The sequence below is a fragment of the Lepisosteus platostomus genome, chromosome 19, assembly GCF_059453375.1.
Source record: "Lepisosteus platostomus isolate fLepPlt1 chromosome 19, fLepPlt1.hap1, whole genome shotgun sequence".
Classification (NCBI taxonomy): domain Eukaryota; kingdom Metazoa; phylum Chordata; class Actinopteri; order Semionotiformes; family Lepisosteidae; genus Lepisosteus; species Lepisosteus platostomus.
The window spans coordinates 16,736,966-16,758,306 of NC_142629.1; the positions used below are offsets into that span (position 1 = coordinate 16,736,966).

The 21,341-nt window shown below is 43.4% G+C and overlaps 1 protein-coding gene and 2 long non-coding RNA genes across 4 annotated transcripts; 1 reads left to right on the forward strand and 2 right to left on the reverse strand.

The window, feature by feature from the left end:
• Nucleotides 1–258: 258 nt before the first annotated feature.
• Nucleotides 259–10,519, reverse strand: mcrip2 (MAPK regulated corepressor interacting protein 2). Its single transcript, XM_088612652.1, has 5 exons — nt 9,886–10,519; nt 9,545–9,614; nt 7,072–7,202; nt 1,605–1,706; nt 259–840 (listed from the first exon to the last, which is right to left on the reverse strand). Exons 1-5 carry the CDS (start codon nt 9,938–9,940, stop codon nt 770–772), a joined length of 429 nt encoding a protein of 142 aa, XP_088468778.1. The 5' UTR covers nt 9,941–10,519; the 3' UTR covers nt 259–769.
• LOC148645267 (uncharacterized) lies at nt 2,303–18,045 on the forward strand. Of its 2 annotated transcripts, XR_015928394.1 has the most exons (6): nt 2,303–2,591; nt 3,981–4,179; nt 8,071–8,133; nt 16,911–16,961; nt 17,117–17,167; nt 17,776–18,045. It is a non-coding gene; the product is annotated as an uncharacterized LOC148645267 (long non-coding RNA). The 2 variants fall into 2 exon arrangements; XR_015928393.1 differs by lacking the exon at nt 2,303–2,591 and having other exon boundaries at nt 3,449–4,179.
• A 706-nt stretch (nt 18,046–18,751) lies between these two features.
• LOC148645268 (uncharacterized) lies at nt 18,752–20,665 on the reverse strand. The gene is made up of 4 exons (XR_015928398.1): nt 19,973–20,665; nt 19,751–19,835; nt 19,508–19,563; nt 18,752–19,000 (listed from the first exon to the last, which is right to left on the reverse strand). It is a non-coding gene; the product is annotated as an uncharacterized LOC148645268 (long non-coding RNA).
• Nucleotides 20,666–21,341: the final 676 nt, after the last annotated feature.

The following is a 21,341-nucleotide window of genomic DNA, read 5'->3' on the forward strand; positions in this document are numbered from 1 at the left end:
ACCAGTCCCAGCAGGTCACTGCAATGACCCAGTCTCACCACCACAGTGCCTGCATCCAGGAGCTCACCTTATGCTCCGAGAATGCATCGTTCGGCATCGGTCCCAAGCTTTTGCAAAATTGAGTAAAGTTAGAAGTCAGCAGCCAAATACTATCAGAACTCACCTTAAATGAGATTACATTTAAAAAGATAACAGAAGTGAACAGTGCACTGAATCAGACACTGCTGTCTGAGCATTATGAATGCTATTAGGGGCTGCTTTAGGAGAACAACAGTTTATTAAACAACCTGAGGATAAACTGAATGACGATCAGCTGGGTGAATCTCTTGGCAGCTAAACACCCAAGGATAAATTTGTATAAAGTAAATTCATGATTCTGTTATAACAAAAAGCAGGTGAGAGATGGGACCCTACGGATTAAATTTTCAGGGAAATTGGGAAAAAAAATGCAATAATTTCAGCACTCGCTGTATTACTGAAAATACCATTTACTTTAAGCAACTACCAGCCAAGTGATAGAGACATCTCTTCTCACAACAGTATCTGTTAAAAAAAGAACAGCGATCCTCTGATTGGCCAGCAGGTAGAAGACACTCCGTGGCGTTGTGGCGTGGGGGGAGGGGCTTGGGGGGGGTCAGAGTTCAGCCACATGTTGCCAAGGGAATGTCATGGCAGTGTGGGAGTTCGAGCCACACCAGGCTCTCTGCAGATATCTCGCGGAGTCCCCTGAGTCCAGACGTCGGCTTTTGCAGCCAAAACCGGCTTCTCTTCACGAAAGATTCACAATGTTGGCCAGGAACCTCTGAGCCCACCATTCGTCCAGGTCGATGGGCACGAAATCTGAGGGCAAATACATATTGTGTGAGATGACTGGCGCGCAATCTTCTACCAGGCCGTGCTAGAAATCAAACAGTGTTTCGCAGCAAACTGCACGGAGCTCTTTCGCATAACCGTTAATCGGTCCAAACAGCAGTCGAACTGATTTCACTGTGACTCTCGCTCTGAGCAGGTGACTGTTTCATCAAGCTTTGTCTGTAGCTCTGCAGATTACACCGAGGAAACTACAAATATAGAAACAGGAAAAGCACATGGGAGGACGAATTGCTGTTAAAATGGCTGTGCAGCTGTCATGTGAACAGATCAGTGTGAAATGATTTTCTATTTTTTATCCTTGCAAGAGAAACGACTGCAGGCAGGTAGGGTAGGGAAGCTGGCAGTGGTCCGGTATGGGGCACATCACTCTGTGGTGACGGACACTGTTATACCAGGAAGCCATGTGGTAGATATATTTTAGTATATTCTCAGTAACAATGGGTTAAGATCTGGGGTAGATTAGGCTTATTATGACAAAATAACCAGCTCACCGAGGGGCTTGGGGGCCCACACACCTGCTGGGTTTCATTCCAGCAGGTCTTAAACACCTAACTGATACAAGTTTCCTGACTGGAAGATTAACATTCGATTCAAAATCCTTTATTCACCCCCAAGGGAGACGATTTAATTTGAATTATTTTGATTGAGTGCTTTTATTTCTCTAATGAAATGCAGTAGTTAAAAGACAACCTCCGCCATGTTTAAGGGGTGAGATGGAGAGGGACACTCACTCTTCGTGCTGGGGCTGGGGCTCTTCTCTGTGTACTGGACTGGTCCCTGTCCATTCTCGGCCTGTCTCCCATCTCCCATCCGCTGCTCTACGTCCTGCCAGGCTGCAAACACACGCACACACACACATTAGTGACCCAACACTGCCTCCATAATCGATTATGTCAATTCGTGTGAACCGTGGTTCCAGGTTCCCGATAGGCGTGAATCTCTGCCCTCTATCTTAACGGTGTCCACAGCAGTACAACTGCTGTTTCCCTTGACTCCTGTTTGGAATGGTAGGAAGCTACAGAGTTCCCAGATTGTCATTCTTTTTTATGAGAATTCAAGTTCATAGCAAAAACAGTACAGCATGACACACATTGTGTATTCTGCTATATCTGTACTTAACTCTTGTGTGGGTGGCCAGTCGTATCTGTTTAATGTTGGATTGCATTGTCACTTGCTGCTGCCCTATTAAAAAACGGTTAGTATTAAGTATGGACCAATGCAGTAGCCTGGACAAACAAGCCAAATTCATGCGACCTGTGCTCTTTCGCGAAACATCTTTCCTACTTTTAGCTACTGTATGTCCCTAACAATAGTAAAGCAAGAACACAGGCAAAACAGCCTCTTTAAAGGGACTGACGATGTAGAAACGAAACCAGTTTGTACAATATCTAGATTTGCGTCGATGTCTGCCAATAACAATGAAACAGAACCTGTGCGATTTGTTTTAACTAAGCATGGAGCTTGGAATCAGGTCTTCGTGTGGAAGGGGGAGGGATCAAACTTTCAAATGTTTCGGTTACTGAACCTCAACATACGCAGCAAGTGCATGACAGACTCACGCATGCGGAGCGCAGGGATGGAGTTGCTCAGGTCAGAACAGAGGATTGGGCAGAGCATTAAGAAAGGCCAGGTCTGGATGAGCTTCATCCCATCAGCTGTCATCAGACATCAGGAACCGGAGATTAACTCCTGTGCCGCTGACACCTCATGACAATACAGTAAGACTGCTTCATTTTCTGTTTATTTTCAGTTTAAACCAGCTGATTCTGTTTCCCGGTTAAAAAAAGGAGAGCTCTGCTAATTAAGAGACAAGGCAACATTCTTGTCATTTCACAACACAGCTACCGTGTGTTCGGCCTCATGGGTGATTTTGATCTTTTGTCCCCAATCCCCTTTCATTCACACTTCTGCCTTGCAGTTTAGCCCAAGGACGCCTTTTAGACAGAACTGAAACGTACAGTATGTAATATAGGACATTACAGGGTGCAATGTTTTTGACATTATTGTAGCTAAGCTTTGTGAATGCAATGAATACTTTAAACTGGGAACCAGTTAGACTCGGTGATTCTCAGTGATTTAGACCAGGGACACCCATACCTATCCGCAGGTTTTCTGGGTCTCTTTAAAGAGCCATCACATCTCATTGAAACGGAGACAGACCAGATGTACTCTAATGAAAACGCACTATGTGTGGCTGATCCATTACAACAGCCTACAGGTATAAAAGTAACAAACGCTTCCAGAGTTGGGTGAAGAGCAGCTTCTGTTACTGGCTCAGTGTCGGTAGGGCCTGGACCCAGTCTCTCAGTTCTGTACAACAGTGCATCTCAAACAACCAGCTCCTCAAATCCATTCCAGTGCAGGTTACTGCTTCAGTCGGCTCCTTCATCCCACTGCCTAATCTTCATCTTAGGGAAGAATATGAAGCATGTGGTACCCAAGCCCTGCTATGGGATGGACTGACTGTCACCAGGTTTTCACTCGAGATGTGTTAAATATCTAAAATATCAAAATCCAAACTGACGTTAAATAGGTTAACTTGACATTTTTGAATGATTCGGTCTCTAAATAGGGAAGACAACATTCTTTGCGAAGATTTATAGTTGATGTGGAATTTCTAGTATTTAGAGCTCAAAAGGGCTCTAAGGGTTTTAGGTGGTCAGTGCTGTAGTGCAGATGTAAACTGACGGATAATGTTTCTGCCTTCCAACATTATTAGGGAGGAAAAAAGGTCTGATCATAATGTAAAAGATGCACAAAAAAGAATGATTCAAGAGGAAAAGATCAAATTAAATCTGGCTGGAAATCTAACAAAAATGCACAAATGCTTCAGGTTGCCTATATTAAGGCTGTATTCCCGAGAATAGGCTCTAGCCTTGAAAAAGGCTGTGTGCTACAGATCCTTCACAGGAATCATGCGATAAATAATAAAGTCTAAACAGCAGAAGTTAAACAAGCACATAATGAGGAATGCAATAGACAATTCAAACAAGCCACTTTCGAAAGCAGCTCCAGATAAGATACCGTAAGTGAGCAAGCGAAAAAAACAACCCACGACAGCTTTATCACCAACTGCATAATCCGCTTCTTCCCTGATTGGCTCAAAGGTGAACAAGTTGGACATAATGCGGGCTTGTAGCAGCGTGTGGATGAGGTCTGGGATCCTGACCCCTGGGCGTCTGTGACTTCTGGCTCCCTGCCTACAGCGCCGGGGGGAGAGAGTCCAGCAGGGCAGCTGCCGCAAGACCACGCTCGTGTGAGCGCGTCAGGATAGTTCTGCGCGACGAGGGCGATGCACGAACAGCGGTGAGTTTCCTGCTTGCACTTTTTAAGCAGACTTTCTTCTGGCTTTGTGCCCACTATGGTTTAACTCTGACTCACGAGCCCACCCCCCCCTTCCAACTTAAAATGGTAGATACTGACTCTGCACATGCCTGCGTTTTGAATGTAAACCTTTGATCTCTCACTGTGGTGTTGCACAGGGACCTACACGCCACTGACTCTGATTATAACACAAATACACCCATGTGTGCACACAACATGTGGATCTACATTATCTGTTTGTTTAATCACAAGATCGCTCTGTAGATTTACCATAGCTGATGCAGTTTCCCAGTTAAAAACGTTAAGTCTACTGATCGCAAAACGAGGCCTGGGCTGCTTCTAACTGAATATGACAGCCGCCGACAGGTTGAGCTCGTCCGTTCCTTTAAGCAGTTTACAAGTGATGCTGAACACTAATCGCAGAGCCTGTTTAATCTCCATTTCGGCCCTGTAGTTTCACAATTCAGCCCAGAGCGGACTTGAGTATGGTTATGGGTTGACTTTCAGCAGCAGGTAAATGAGTCATCCAGATACAGTATTCTTTTGAGCAGAATGGAGATGTATGTAGTGCTCAATAGTCACTACTGCAATGTCCAGAATAATACAATCTATCTGGACATCAAAAACATATGAATAATTTTACTTTGGCGCTAGTGAAGACTCAATTGGAAGTAATCGGTAAACTGAAAATGAAAATCCCCTAATTCACCTACAGTAACACTTAAGATATGTAGTTTGCAATGATTGCAAAGAACTGTTGTGTGAAATGTCTGGGTTACTATCACACAACTGGCCAGTATAGATTGATCAGTGGGATCTGAACTTTACTCATTTGTTCACAGTGTTTCCTAGTTTGTGTTTTCATGTAGGCTTGAGATAGCAGAGTACCATTTCTTTGTTTTCTCTCTGCTGTTGAGAACTACTGGCAGAACTGATTATTCAACAGGCCATCTTTGACAAAGACATAGCAATACTCTACTTCAACCACAGGACGTCCTGTCAGTCCGAAGCAGTTGCGTGTTGTAAGGGCGTGTACAGTGAAACACACCTCTGTAAGATAACACAATCCTACACTGAAGACCTATCAGCACTGCCAGAGGTGCGCCTTGTGGTCAGCTTTTAACATGGACAGACAAATGCACAGAATACGTAACTGAAACAGTCTAGACAGTCGGTTTTAAAATATTTTTTTTTAAATGAAGCTGTAAAAATGTTATTACTTTTATTAAAATTGTGTTTTATTTTCCAGGAAATCGCTTAGAAAGACAGCCAAGTAAGACAACTCCAAACATACAATCATTCGCTGAAACAAGCAATGAAAGCATTGCATTAAAATGAACAAATAACACCCACCTGGATCTTCAAAGTAAACTGCAAACACTGAAATATTACCATGTCAAGATATCGACTAAGAGTCCGTGTCAAACGAAAGTACAGTGTTCTTTAGCAGGCAGGACAGAAGTTTCAGCTCAGCATTATACTGTAGGTCGCTGAAAGACCATGGGGCAGAATTCCTGAATTCAGCTTCAGTTAGCACAAAAGGCACTGCAATTCATTTTAAAAAAAGACATTGAAGATAGCAGCCCTTAATTGGACAGCCATTAAGCTTGGGATGAAGCTTAATTTGTTTGGTCTTTAATTACTATTACTATAATTGTTAGAATGTTACAAAACTAAAAGGTTAAGTACTTTAATATCATGTGAAGTAGCTGCATCACAAACCACAGACTTTTTTTTAGGACATGTACAGTAACAGGATTTATTTCTCAGAAGAACATTAGGGCCAGAAACAGGTTGTTTGCAGCCATTTCTAGCAGAAAAACACTTCTCTCGAATGGCCCTGAACTCAATGACATTACTGAGGGAGTCAAGGAGCCTGCAGCCTGATAGGCAGAAATGGCACAATGTAGCCTTGCAGGGACTCCAGAGGCTAAGTGTATTTGACACATTTTTAAACAGCTGATACCTGTAGAAAAGACTATTTACTTTTATACGAAAGATTCTTGCTTGCCCAGCCGTAGCTCTTGAAATTGTTTTGTTATTCACCAAGTAATGCATATTGTTTAGAAGTGACAAACAGCGGAGTGAGGATAATTAAATTAAATTTTACATGAGAGAAAGGGTTTCAATAAGGACATTTGAAAGGTGACAAATGAGAGGAGGCCATCTGGACCACCTAGCCCATCTGATAGTTAAGCGATACAAGGATCTGGCCATTTCTTGAAAGAACTCAAGGACCTGCTGGCTGGCTGGCTTGTTCCACACTCCCACAACCCTTTGGGTAAACAAGTGCTTTCTGTCCTTGGTTTTAAATTTGCTTTTACAAGGTAGAAACTAATAAATTAAAGAATTCTATGCCAGTAATGAACCAATGGGCAGGTTTTTTAAAAGGCTGCACTATGTCAGGCATCTCCTGTCCTGCAGTTCCCAGTGCCCAGTGTTCACATCTCACTTGGCAAGAAGACAGAGCTGTTGGCTTTTCTGTGTTACAGTTCATTGGTGATTTAGACCTCATTCGGTGCGTATTTAATAACATTTTTAGTTCGGTTGCTACCTTATTTTCAGGAAGCAGAGAGGCGTACTTGTGGGTGAAAATTAGTCTCCGCCCATGGCAGAAGACGTCGTCACTCTGCTGTTTTACATATCCTTTCATTAACATGAACACGGCAAGAAATGACAGTGGCTCTTCTCAGCTTCACGACTGTACCTGAATGAAACGCCACACAATCACTACTTACCCGAGTCAAAAGCTCCTTATTAGTTTCAGATACACCTTCACCTTACAGCCCCACTGAAAATCAGTTCGGTAGCACACGCCATCAGCAGATTTCAAACAACGCCAGCTCACGTTTTTCCCCTCGGATCCCGGCCTACCTTCGTATACGAACTTGACATTTTCCTCGTGCGCCGGCGTGTAGCCCTCTCCCTGCGAGTCTGTCTGAGGCGTCAGCGTGGGGGTCTTCTTCCCGTTCAGGCGGTTAAACACGAGCTTGGGTGCCGGAGAGCTGGGGGAGGGGGGGGGGGAGAGAAACCATCAAGCACACAGTCGTCAGGCCCTGCTGTCTCCACAGGGGGGCCTCCCCTCCAGGTCCCGGCTGTGAATATCCACCGCACGGCCCACCAACAACGCTCACAGTGCCGGCCTGTAGGGGCTTGTAGATCACTGAAATGCGGGAAGAGTTGGGTCCAGGTTTTATGTTGTTAGAACAGTGTGAGAGATCCAAGAAGTGGTGTTGTTGCAAATTAATCCCCCATCTACACCCTTCTGAGTGCTACATTCTCCCCTGTTTTGCAAATTATTTAAAAAGTGGGATTATACTGACAGTCTCTTAAACTGTGCATTTTTGTGAGAGTTTGGCTGGTGGCTTTATCAAAGGTGCCTTGTTAGAGCTGCAAAGTTTTATTTTAACATTTTAATGCAGTCATATCTGCCCCTAGTTGCTGAAGGATGAAGGTTAACCCAACTGTTTTTGGTGACCTCATATACTCTAGTAATCTGATCTGGCCTTCCTTGGTAAAAGGGGGTGGAATGCATGTAAAAACTAGGAGAGCCCTTAACACAAACATTTCTCAGATATCATTTTACTATTTTGTGGCTGAGAAAATGCTGCTTGTTCTTGATCCAAGAAACTGGATTGACCTTGCAGTTCTTTCAACTGAAATTATTCTGCCAGTAGATCCTTTCCTAGCTCCCAGCTGCTCCAGGGGCGCCGTATAAATGGCTGACCCTGCGCTCTGACCCCAAACTTCTCTCTTCCCCTCTGTGTGCCTGTGTGTCTCATGGAGAGCAAGCTGGGATATGCGAAAAGACAACTTCCTAATGGAAGAAATAGTAGGGGGCTAATAAAGTGATCTTATCTTCTCTTGTTTAAGGATGAGCTGGAGAAAAGACCTGGAATGGAATCGAAGTGCCAAGGATCTGCACCCTTGATAAAGGTCAGGTGTGTCAAACTCCATTCCCGGCGAGCCTTGTGGGTTCTAGTTTTTGTTCTGACCTGAATAGTCAATTAGACAATTAACCTCGCTTTCTGGATTGCACATATAGATGATTTTTCTTAAGGTCTTTTACAGTTGATTAATGAAGTGAATGTCTTCTGTAAAGACATTCCTCATCACCTACTGTGAGTAGTTCAGAGCCGGTAGTTACACCACCTATATGACAGAATATAGTTGGGACAAAGCCCAGCAGGCACTGTGTGAGACGCCATGTTTAAGTGCAGCTTATGAAACATGTTTAAGGAAGGTCTTTCCTTTCACAGACATGATGACTTCAGGGTCTATTTCCAATCCAGCTGGACTGTCAGTTGCTTAATTAGGCCTTTTAAATTATTTTGTACTCCTGAAATGTCGTAGTTTCCAATAAGCTGAACTTTTTTAGAGGCAGGTTTCTGGTATTAAAATGTGTTTGTTTATCAACAAAGTGTTAACTGGGTGTTAACTTGCATACTTAAAAATTGTTACTTCCATATTTGTGAATGGCTTTTTTTTTCTAAAATTTCTAAAGTCTTTTCTAAAATTAAGGGACAGATGGTTTAGGGATTCTGTTTTTGTACCTTTACAGTGGCTGGAGACCAGCACAGTGAGGACTTTTTTTGAGACCATACTTCCTTACACAACGGTGGTTGCTATGGCGACAGCACCACGATTACGAAAGCCCAGAAAATTAACTATATGTCCTCCTCGCTCAAGAAAACCAAAAGTGCCGTTTAATCGTACTTTCAATTACCGAATTGTTAGCTGACCTGCAGCTGTCTTCACTATTAGTCCACTAATCACACGTTTATAACTGAATAGCTTCTGAACTGCGATAGAACAAAAAAAAAATGCGGAGAGGCCTCTCGTGTCGCTGGTGCCCTTGCTTAGCTTAGTTTACCGGCTGATTCGTGAAAATCAGTCCTTTCTAAAACGCGTCTGGTTCAATGCGGAGTCCGTTGCAACGGGGTGGCTCAGCATTTTACAGTGCTTTCCTCCACGGGCACCGCGTTTCACAGCAGTAAGGGACAGTCACGGTAACCTTGTCTAAAAGCAAGGTCACCCCCCTCGTCGGCGTGCCACGAACTGCAGGCGCTCTGGACCCGGGACGACAGGGGCTTCCTGGATAATATCTCGTTGGCTCACCCCCCGGTGAATCGGTTAGGAAGATGTGTTAACAAAATAAAAGCGCCCCTTCGTCTTAAACGACATGAGGACGGACCCAGCCGGCAAGCGCTGCCCGAGCAGCAGCGCAGCTCACATAGCAAGAGACCCGGCGCTGGAAACCACGCTGTCGCGCCTCGGCAGTCACATTGTGTGCCGATCGTGTCGCAGTCATGCAAACGTCTTTCATGAACGTTAACCGGTTACTTACTGTGCCGCTGACCAGTGGGCCTGTTTGTGTTTCAGGTCGTTAATTTTGTTCTCTATTTGCTGCGTAGGACCTTAAAATTAAAAGATAAGGGACACAATAATTTACAAATACGCTCCGCACTGTATCATAGGTATCCAAACGATGCAAGGAAAAGCTGTGTAACCTTAAGCACTGGTTACACATGTAGCAGTGCATTCAAAACTCGTAGGCATCAAGCAATGAATATTTTATGTATCGGACACGCTGCCACACGTCAAATAAATAAATGTAATGCCAAAGTACGGCCATTCTTTAAAGAAGAGATGGGAATTTAAATGGTATAATCAGAAACACTCGGATACCTGTTCTCCGCTGTGTCACAAGTTTGCTGGGACCCCTGGTGATCGTGTACATCATGTGTTACCGAAATCCCGGTGGCTTCAGCGTTGCACTTTAAAAAAAAGTATCCGATTGCACGCTTGGACTGCGAGTAAGCCAAAGTTTTTTTTTTCCGTGAATCAAAAAAACAAAAACCCGTACACGCCGACAAAGCCCTCGGCAGTCTTAGTGTCGTGGCAGTCACGTTGTAATAAGGCACCGAGTCGCACAAACAGCCGTAGAGAAAAGTGATCTGAACGCTACAACGTGTCTGCCGTGGCTGATCCCCAGATGATCTGAGCAAAACTGTTTAAAAAACAAAATGCTTGTGCGCCGGTCGAGGTCAGCGTAGGTGAAGCGATCTGCGGCGGGCGAAGGCTTTGCTGCTTCCAGCGGAGCTGCCGTGTGGTGCTGGTTCGGTCCGGACCCGGAATGTAGCTGGGGGGAGTACAGCTTTAGTTAATTCTGATGAAACCAGCTGTCATTCAGCCGCACAGACTCTGAGAAATGTTCTCCACCATTTACCCCCGTGACGTCGCCACACGCCCCCTAGATAGCCTTAAAGCGGCAGCCTCCTTCAAGCTTGTCCTGACCTCTCACCTGAAATAACTGCTGGGAGAGAGGGGAGACGGCGGCTGGCCGTGCGGCAGATTGTCTCATTCTAACAAACTGATTTTTAAGTTAAATATTTGCTTACAAGACGTGCACAGGCCACACGGGCTCTTGCGGGACAGAACTCCCCCTGGAAGAAGAGAGGCGATGTTCAGATCTCTCCCCTGGGTCGGCGAGGTTGGCTGACGTTTGTATGCCCCCCACACGTGAACTTCGTGCCCTCGTAAAAGATTACGAGCAGGCAGAAATTTTAAATTAAAGCTGACCCAGGCTTCACAGTCTCAGCTCACCCGCTCCCATTCCTTCTCCCAGGGGAACGTATCCTTTCGAGGCAATTTCGAGCTTTTCCAGGATAACAGACGGGTTCTAAAAACCGGGCTAATATGCCTGATATAATACGCGTTCAGTAGAACAGTGGTGTGAATCCTCCGAGTTTCAACAGAAAAAAGAAAACCCTACAAAGTCACACGAAGAGTTAATGTATTTGCACAAAGGCAAATTAAAACCGGCTTAGATGACAGGTGAAAAACTAGTGGGTTTTATTACAGCCCTTTAATGCAGTAACACACCTGTGCTGAGCCGCAGTAGATTTGTAAGGTATTCTTTCTTTACCGAAAGGCTTAGCGATTGAGTTAAAGGCTTGTATATTAACGTCCGTGTTTTTGGTTTCACTTCAGTCGTCGAGCGCTTTTAAGTCCGTAAAAATATCTGGTTCCCATGTTCAACTCATAAAAGCACAAGTTTTCTGTCCCCCTCCCCCCAAAAAAAAAAAAAACAGTCGAAATATTGTTTTAGAACAAAGAAGCGACAGTGTTTTCCAAGCCCGCATACGTGGGCTGTGGTACGCGGTATACTCCTGTATCTTCGAGTACTCCTTGTCCGTCACCCGACCTTGGACGGACACGCGGGTGACATTGAAACGATTTAGGGACCGGAATTCGAAGATTATTGACTGTGCGCAGTAGTTTATCAAAGTCTGTCATCGTAGTGCCAGATAAAGGGGAGATTAGGAACGAAAAACATTCCACGAGCCGTGTGAATGAAGGACTTGTTGCATCAACTGCTTTTCACGCACGCTGCTCCTCGGACGCGCAGTGCTCGGAGCGCCGGGTACTCCAGCTTCCGTTTTCACTCCGTTTCGCATGAAAAGACAGCTGCTCGGACAGTTTGCATGCGTTTGTGGCTTTCTCAACTCAAAAAAATATGGAAATAACCGGGGTGGTGTATGGACTGAGCGCATTCCTCGTTGTGCCCAGTCGGTTCGCGCACTTTTAACCTGTTTTTTTTTTTTAACCAGGTGCCAAGTGATGGGTTAGATCCCCAAACTCCCCTCTTCGGGGGTCCGACGGTTTTCCTCACTCCTTGAGTGAACAGCTCTGCAGCTGGGGGAAGGTTTAAAATGGACCCAATTGGGTTTGAACTAGACGAGTTGGGTGTCCCTTCTCCAGCCCTTTAAGATGTTCGGTGCTTTGTTGTCGGGGTCACAAAGTGGGACAGTCCGGTGCCAGGTCCAGGCTTATAATACTGAAGGATTTTGTCCTAATGTGTCGTGTGTTGTAGTGCGGTAAGGAACAGGTGGCACACAGCGGTCGCAGCTGTGTGCTTGGCCGTGTTGTCAGTGAGTGTCTCTTGAATGTCACACACGGAGCAGTCTGGGCCGGTTGTAACAGTCAGAAAACGCTGGGGCAGTTCAATTTTTAAAGCACTAGGAACTAGGAAGGATGGAGGTCTGCGATAGATGTCTGTTCAATTATTTTATGTGATTTTCTTTTTAATCCGCATTGCTTCCAGAGTAAGTAATAGCTGACACTTTTTTTTGTCAGTTAATAATGATACTATGGTAAAAATGCAACCATATTACTGTGTATTCCTTTTAAACATTTCATAGCTTGTAAATGACGCACTTTTACTTAGTTTTCACTGCAATTGCGTGGTTAATAGTTAATATGATACCTACCTCACAGCAACACAGACCAAGTCCTACGCGGTTAAAACTATGTGCTGTACAGTATGTACACACTGTGGTGGCCGCATCTCTTGGTCACCCTAAAACGCAGGTCAAGGCTCTTTTAGCAGTTAAACTGAAAGAGGAGTTTTCACAAAAACAGCGGTAAAAATAAACCCCATACATGATACATACGAGAAACAAATACATATATACACACGTCTATATCCACTACGATGTTTGTTTTAGGTGGATTCTGTTCTCAAATAGGATACTTATTAAGAGCTCTACTCTAACTCGACAGTGGTCATAATGCAAATAATATTTATGAAGACGTAAAAATTATTCATAGGGTTGAAGGTTACCTCCTACTTAAATTTAAATAGGATATATTATGTAATCCTACCAGTTATATAGTTTCAAAAACTTTAAACGTTTCATCGAGTCATCAGCTACCTAAATAACGATATGATTGGCTGCTCAGTTCCGTACGTCTGACCAATAGGAATGAATATACGCCTCATCTTATTGACCAATAGAAACAGCTCTCCGCTATATGAATAAATGACCAATAGGAAACACGTACTCCAGCCCCCCCACCTGCCAATAGAGCGTGTCTCTGGTTTCTGTGCTTTGTCCAAGAAAAACTTCTCACGGCTTCAGTCACGAAGCAGGGAAAAAAAAAAAAAACAAGCAACGATTCTGCTACCTTTTGTATTTAGCACGTCTGAGCATACTCAGAACAAATCCAGACTATTGAATTCTAGTCTAGACTAACACCCTGGGCCTGCGATAGTTTCCCTTTCATTTAATTTCTGACTTCTCTAGCTGGTAGAGGGGCTGTTGGTGCAGAGTGGCTGGTATGTCGCACCTTGGAAAGCGGCATTTCCATGACAGATGAAGTCAATTCTAGCCAATATGTAAAATACATTAAAACCATGAAGATTTATCGATTAGTTATTGGAATGTTAAGGTATAGCTCTGGTCTCAGTCTGGGTATTTCCAAGAACTGTCTGCATGTGACACTAATGCAACCTTTGTGCCCTGACTTCTGTATTGATGTTAAGTGATTAAGTACTTACATCCTTGCCCCCAGCCACATGTGAAGTAGTTAACCAAAATGTAGAAGGAAGAATGGCAATTTTGGAATATCCCAGACAGCAGTTAATCTAATAAGTTACTGCAATAGGTGTACTACTCTCCCTACACTTTAGTAACAAAACTGTATGTGCTCTAGCTTAAGAGGAGACTCTCACCTATGGGGATCTTGAGCTCAGTAAGTTAAAGTATCATTTAAATCAGATGGACTAACTCTCCAACTGATGTTGTAATGCATTCAGAATTTGACAAGACCCTGCAAGGTAAGGAGCTTCCCTCACTGAGTGAGGGCATGTTCAAAGGCACAATTCAGAAACAGCAGTTAAGATACTCCACACCTTTGAAGGAGAAAACTAGCCTGCAGCAGCTGCCACAACTGCGATAGAAACAGGCCAATCCCACCCAGGGAACCCCATCAACTGCCAGCTAAGCACTTGGTCACGGTGCTGTAGCAGCACTGACCAGCCTGTGCTCCCTTAGTCCTGTCAATAGGAGTGTACATCTGCATAACCAAAGCACCTTGGGTAGTGCAAGGCATGATGCTATTTAGAGACTTCACTAGTATAATGAGGGGAAGTTATACATGTACATGTTAAGGTACAGTAATATTCCTCCAGGTGGCATCGTTGCCTAAGCAAAGCTATCCCTGCAGATAGTTAACCAATAACTGTCCTCCAATGCTTTATTGGTCTGAAGTTCAGTGGGAGATTATCCACTGGTACCACAACAGAGTTATTAGTTATTGGCCATATATAAAGACTTTCAGTGACACTTTCTCTTTATTGCACAAACACTATACAGGTGTTGGAAGATCAGGGTCAAGGACATGACAGAAGGTCAGAAGATCAAGATACAAACCACACATCTTGGTTCTACATTGCAGATGCAGTGTGGAGGATGGCACATTCCTGTTGGAGAGCTTCAGTTGCCAGTCTCCATTCTTCCCAGAGGACTTTAGCAGGGCAAAAAAAAAAAAAAAAAAAACACGGGACTTGGGTCATTGTAGCACCATCTACAAATAACACTTCTATACCAACACCGTTCCTACCCAGGCCAGTCACACTTTGGACTCTCAAGCTCCTTACCTTACACAGTGAGCTGCATTGTCCATGACAGGTCTGTGGGACGGCCAGTGGAGATACTGCTGTAAGGAAGTACACTCTAGCATAAAAGGACTAGAGGTTTAGAATACCTTTGATTGCTCCTTATTTCAACAGGCAAGTACAGCCGTGTCCTACCTGGGATCTCAGTGTAGAGATCTCTCCTCACTGGCTGTGTAGCAGGGTCAAGCTGGGTTTCAGTATCCCACTGACAGGAACACACTGGGCTCCTCCTGGTATACAGCTTTCCTCAAGAACCTGGAGACATAGGCCTTTGGAAGGGGCTCTTGTGGAATCACATCTTCCCCCACAATAGTGTTCTGCCAAGACCAGATGGATTTTCCAGGCATCCTGCATTTAAGATGGATCAATGCAAGGAATTAATACCCATGAAGCCTCAATTGTGCAGAGGCTTTCATAGTCCTGCGATTACAACTGTACTTAATCGGTCCCCTAATCTCTATACTGTCCCCAGAGGCAGTATAGAGAAGCAGCCAGCCAACCCTCATAAAGCAGCTCTTTAGACTACAGACACTAAGCAATATGGACAGGCTGTGCTTGTTTTCATATGCAGTACCCTAAACATCTACATTCAGCATCATTGAGTAGAAATTCTTCAATGGCAATTTACTCCACAACTTCTACTCACCCCAGCATGCCTTACCCATGAGCCGATACATACATCTCCTCACATGTAGCTCTCCCTACTGGGCAGCAGCACTCACTGCATTTCCACACCACAACTCAAGCTTGTCAAGTCTCACAGAGACAGTGTTCTAGTTGAATCTCCAAACCATTGACATCATACTATTCTAAAGCCATAGGAACATTGGAAATACAACTCACAATTAAAACAAATCTTATATTCCTCTCCAAATCAAAGCACAATCTAAACCTTTGTTTCCCAGGCTTCACTTTTATAAGCCTCTTCATTAACTACAGGGGTTGGGCTAATTCTGTAGGAACCTATCCCAAAAGTCCAGGTGTGTCCAGCTCAATAACACACACCTGCTTCCTGATCCCTGCCTGCTTAGAAGCCATCTTGGCTCAGAGAAGCACCACAGCCTGGGCTTGACCCAAAATGCAAGATTCTTACAGAAGCCTTCTAGGGACACTACAATGTTGCTTTAATACATTTTCCTTGAACACTATTAGATGTGTGTTCTTTCTAAACCTTTCAGCACAGCTCAAAATACTTAAGAAACAGATTAACAGAGAAAGATAATGACTTGATTATAGTTTATATATACTTCTTATACATATCCACATTTGTGATTTCTCTTCCTATGTCAGAGCACTTTTCAGTGCCTGCTGTGATTGGAATGGTGTTCTCAGTCGATGTATCACAAAGGAGAAACTCAAATCCCCTACAGCCAGCTTCAGATGAGAGACTCTATACTCTCCACCCGTTTCACTGACACTCAAGGATGAGGGACTGATATGTCATGAGCATTTGCTTATGTTCATCCTCTTTCCTCTTCTCCTGTGCTCTGTTAATTCAATGAGATCTCCCTACTTTGGTCTCTAAGCAAAGCAAGTACAGCACTGAGATAAATCAGGCTATGGAACAGTAAGCGTCCTGCAAAGAACTTCAGACCCCACAGCTCGCCTACATATTGCTAAATCCCTTCATTCACATTCCTGTGGCTCTCAAAGACTAATAATGATTTAATGCACTGTGATCTACTTAGATGGCCACTGGAAAAAGGATTTTGAATTTGTAACTCATGTGGGCTTCTGTAAACATGCTCGATTTCTTTGACAAGTTTTCATGTGGAGCCAAGAAAAAAATCAACCTGCACCGTCAGACTGTGGCCACGCCCACTCTAGTTACATCTCCCGCAAGCCACGCCCCGCGCACCTGTGCGCCAGGTTCTGCTGGAGAGAGCGGAGCTGAGTGAGTTTGTTCCGCGTCTTTTATGATTATTTTTCATTTTTCCTTCATTTTAATGTAGATAAAATTAAACTCGTGTAATTACGCCGTCTAAACCACGCAGAAGAAAGGAGTAAAACACGTATTTTCGTTGGGAGCTAAATAACATTTTTATTGTAACTCTTTGTTCACAAAATCAAGCGTGTGCATTTATCCAAACTGAAATAGCTTACCTAGATTTGTAAAGTTTTTTTTAATCATTATTTTCCAGAGTATTTTTTGTGTTTGCTCTTATATTCGTGGTTAAAAATTCACTTGCAACGAATACTTATTGGTTTCAATTGTCTTAAAATTCTAAATTCTGCTTTTTTGTGTTTTCAGTTTAGTGTCTTCGGGCGGGACATGCTTGGCTCAGCTTCTGTAATTATCCAAGTAAGTATAAATGTTTTATTCATTTCGTTATACGTATCGCTTTGAAATGTTTTCTGCGTTATCTACCCTGGTGAAAACGCCGTTTGCTACTAGGAAACCTTGGTTTAAATTATCTTTAAACAATCGTCTAAATACTTGTGTTTTTGTGTTTCCAGTTTGGTGTCTTCGGGCAGGACATGCTTGGTTTAGCTGGTGCAATTATCAATGTAAGTATAAACCTTTTTATTCGTTTACACGCATCATTTTTGAAGTACAGTATATAATGTATCTCCCGGAAATTGTTGTTGTAAAAAAACACACACAAACGAGACGATACTAGATTTCTCCAGGTCAGAAATGGTTTTGACCCGACAACACTGTAGGCCTGCTGTTTATAGAAATACTTTTCTGTTAAAACTGCGAAAGCTTTTCGCTTTTTTGGTTTAAAATGTTTAGCTTCCAAATTGCATCACAACAATTAAAACAACTATGAATATAAAGTTATGAATTAATTCTTCATGTGTTAACAAAGTTGTTTCAGAAAAGAATTTGCTAATCAAAATCGTAAAAACACATTAGAATGTGCTAGTCTCTAATCGATACACTGTAGCTGTCTTGGGTCTTCGGCATTCAGACTTTAAATGAAACTACTTCAATACCCTGTTAAACTGGTATTTGTTACGCCAGGCTAAGCGCTTTATCCCAACTGTAAATCTTTTTAAACTGTTTCATCTTCTGAACATGTCAGTAAAAACAAAAGCTCGGTCTAACTTAATTTCGACTTACTTTCAAGATTCTGTTTGTTACAAAGTTAATACTGATTTCTGTTTTGCAGGAAACAAAACGAAATTCCAGTCGCTGCCTCGACTGATAACTCGGAGAAACAGTAACGTGCTGTGTGTTTCTGTATTTTTCCTTGTAGTTGCATGCAAATGTTTCTCATTCTGTTGACTTGTAACAGAATTTAGCGTTAATGTAGCCGTGCTTTGACACTTTGTAATTGAAATGCATGTTAATTTAAACTTCGACGCTTGTGCATTTGACGTATTGTAATGCTTTGTTTTGTATGCAATTTTCGCTCAATAAATTGTTGATTGAACCTTGATTTTGTTCTTTGATTTCTTGTGCAGTTCTGTACCCCTTGGCCCTGAAAACCCCCGGTGTTGGTGAGTTTTTTGGCGGAGAGATTTTGCTTACAGTTTGTGGCCGCAAGGGGACCCCCTATCGCTTTTTGACTTAAAAAGGTCAAAGGCTACCCCCTTTTTAAGCGTGTCCAGATTTTCCCGCCAAAAAACTTAGTATCTGGGGTTTTTCTCGGGGTGTGGTAGCAATCAAGCCGAGCCTCGCCCACCCCCCCTCATTGGAGAGGGGTAGGCGGGGGCTGGCTGATTGACCGCAGCTCTAGCCAGGCCCACTCGCTCCCGGCAGGAGAGGATGGCAGGTTGGTGGTGGCTTTGGTCCCTGCAGAGAGGCAGGTCTCCTGGGGTGTGGACTTAGAAAGCTGTCAGTTGCAAGCTGTGACTGATGGGCTGAGTCCGCCCTGGGTGCCTCCTCTCTCTCGGGCCGAGGCCATCTCCAGCCTGCCTTCCCCTCCTGCTGGGAGTGAGGGGGCTTGGCTAGAGCTATCCTCCCTTCTCCTCCCCCCAGGGCTAGACCCACGCTCCCTCCTAGGGACCCTTTCCCCCCCAGACTATCTAAAAAGGCGGGCGTCCTCGCACTTTTCCAGGTCAGTGCGATGGGGTGTCGCCTTGCGGTGCGAGGCGCACGCTGCAAGACAACACTTCACACCTTCGAAAATACAGGACAATGCAGACAATGAAATGAGAGTTTTTATTGCAGAATTCACAGCACATACAACAGCAGCAGTCAACAGAAAACATGCAGGTCAAGAAAAAAATACAGCACTGAATCAGGACATTACAGATCAAGCCACTGGTAACAGAAATCAAATGTAACAAAAAGCACACATTGTCGAGAAGAACTTGGCCAACGCTCGTCGAGTTGCTGGAGTGGAGCTGGAAAGGAGATCGCCGGAGCGCAGAGAACCAGGAGCCGCAGAACTGAAGGCAAAAGAAAAATGATCAAGTTAACAGGATATCGGACTTGCAGAATCGATTCACTTGACGTTCTGAAGACTATTAACTGTTTAAATTAAATGCGGGAATAAAGATGTATAAAAACACACAAATTGAAATCACCAATACATCTCAGTTCTTCTTTTTCGTTACTTAGAAAACACGTTCAGCCACATTGAAATTCGATGCTACTTGTCAATACAAGACCAGGTAACACAGCGTGTATAATATTCAAAGAAACTCTGCTTTGAAAACCATCGATAAAATGTGTTGGTATTATCCATCTTTACCCAATGTATTCAATAAATGAATAAAAGTATCATAAATAAGAACCAGTGCCTTAGAGTTTCTTTTTCTATTCAACAAAAGCACAACAAAACGAAAATAAGTTCTATAGTTAGTATAAACCCGTTCTGGTGTTAAAATGTTGGAAATACGCATTGTCTTTCATATACTATTTAAATAGTAGTGCAAAGCAGGAATAGAACTTACCTTGGAAAAAACACTTTTTCATAACTGAAGCCCCGTTCCTGAAATCCTTTTATCACCTGGAGAAATAAAAAACATAGGAATTAGTCAATTAAACCTTTACAATATTTTATCATTTCGGAGTGGAAAGCGTTATTATAGCCCGAAGCCAAAAGGCGGAGATTTCACAGCCACTGACTCGAGAAAGCAAATATTTGAAGGGTTTTCGTTAAAAGAAACAGACATTGTCTTACAAAACATACTTACATGAAAGGTAGTATAAGAACGCTGAATGCAGACTTTTAAAACTTCGAGAGCACGCCCAAACGGACAGGACACTCATTTCGGCGTCCTAAAACACAAATTAAACAAAAACAAATGCAATTAACAAACGATGCAAGAGCAATACATTTTATCAAGCCTTCCTCAAAGTGAAATTTGAGTTTTTGTATTTAAAATAAGAAAATGCGACATTATACGCAAACGCACCTCACGCCGCAGAAACTCTCCCCGCTGCCATGTTGCCGGGCGCACCTGTGGAACAGGTGGACGGGGCGTGTCCGCTGAGGAAGGTCACTCTGGGGGCGGGCTCGGCTCCTGAATGACAGCTGTGCGCTCGGTTACTAGGACTCAACACTCACGCTACTGAAGATAAAAAGAAACTTGAACTCACCAAATCATACATAAAGTATATAACGGCCAAGACTTTTCAGACAACCTAACACAGTGACATTCTCCTACGAAACTGTTCGCTGGACTCGTTTAGCTTGCGGCCAGCTGGTCGAATCAAGAGAAATGTGCTGGAGAGAGACCCCTGTCGCTCCTAGTTAGGACTGCACCTCTCTTTCACTGCCAGTGCCACACCCATCCTGCAGGTGTCTCAGTGGTATAAGGGGCTGCTTTTTCGAATTGAATTCCGATCTATGCATTTATAAAGGACTTAAACCCCCCATTTTCCCTGTTTTGGAAGGCCCCGAAAATGGAGCCCCCCAAAACGGCCGGCGTGGTAGAGAACAGCCACTTGCACAAACTCACCCCGACAGCATGAGAGCTTCACCCGGGGATTAGGTCTCAGACCGGGGATTAGGTCTCAAACTGACGGGGAGGCTCGGGGCTCGACTTCAACTCACACGACTCTCCGGGAGTCGATCTGCTCTCTGAACTTTAGAAATGTCCGATGGTTCAGCCCGCGGAGCCACCAGGCCGGCGATGCAGAATACCAGCCATGTACATCTCTTATTTTACGAAAGATAGTGGTCATTCGTTCGGCAAGGTTCACACAGAAATTTAATCCTTTAGATTAAAAATGTGAAAATGAAAAGCAATGCATATAAATATAATGTGAACTGGTGTATGCATAGAAAACAGAATAGTGATGAGGATGTAATACCTAGTTTTGCAATCAATGGGGCATCACATCGCTCCTTATTATATTAGAAATGCTATTATTTAATATACTATGAGATATATAGAAGACTGCAGGTAGTAAAAATGTTGTCTATGAAAAACAGTCGTCTGGCAGTGAACTAGTGGAAACAGCGTGCGGCAGGTATTTAGGGGCTTTATATGAACTCATAATTGTCATCTCTAAGCCAGAGATGCAAATTCATTTAGATTTATTTAAAAAGTCATTAAAATTCAATATTGTTCTACATTGTAAATAGATTATACAGTGAAAAGTGTCAATTAATGATGTACAGTACGGTAATCACAGATGAGATTGACTTTCAAACACTAACAATATAATTCTTAATGCTTGATCTAAACTTAAAAGACAGGAATTCTGTGATTGTTTTTTGACGCTAATTTCTAACCTTTTACTATTGATGATCTGAATCCCTGAGGATGAATAAAGTAT

Bases quoted from the DNA above. Each gene is read 5' to 3' on its own strand.
- mcrip2 (XM_088612652.1), bottom strand. From the start codon at position 9,940: ATGATGTACACGATCACCAGGGGTCCCAGCAAACTTGTGACACAGCGG. The intron at 9,615-9,885 runs GTATCCGAGTGT...TTTAATTTTAAG, and splicing joins TGTGACACAGCGGAGAACAG to GTCCTACGCAGCAAATAGAG. The intron at 841-1,604 runs GTGAGTGTCCCT...ATTTGCCCTCAG, and splicing joins CCCCAGCCCCAGCACGAAGA to ATTTCGTGCCCATCGACCTG.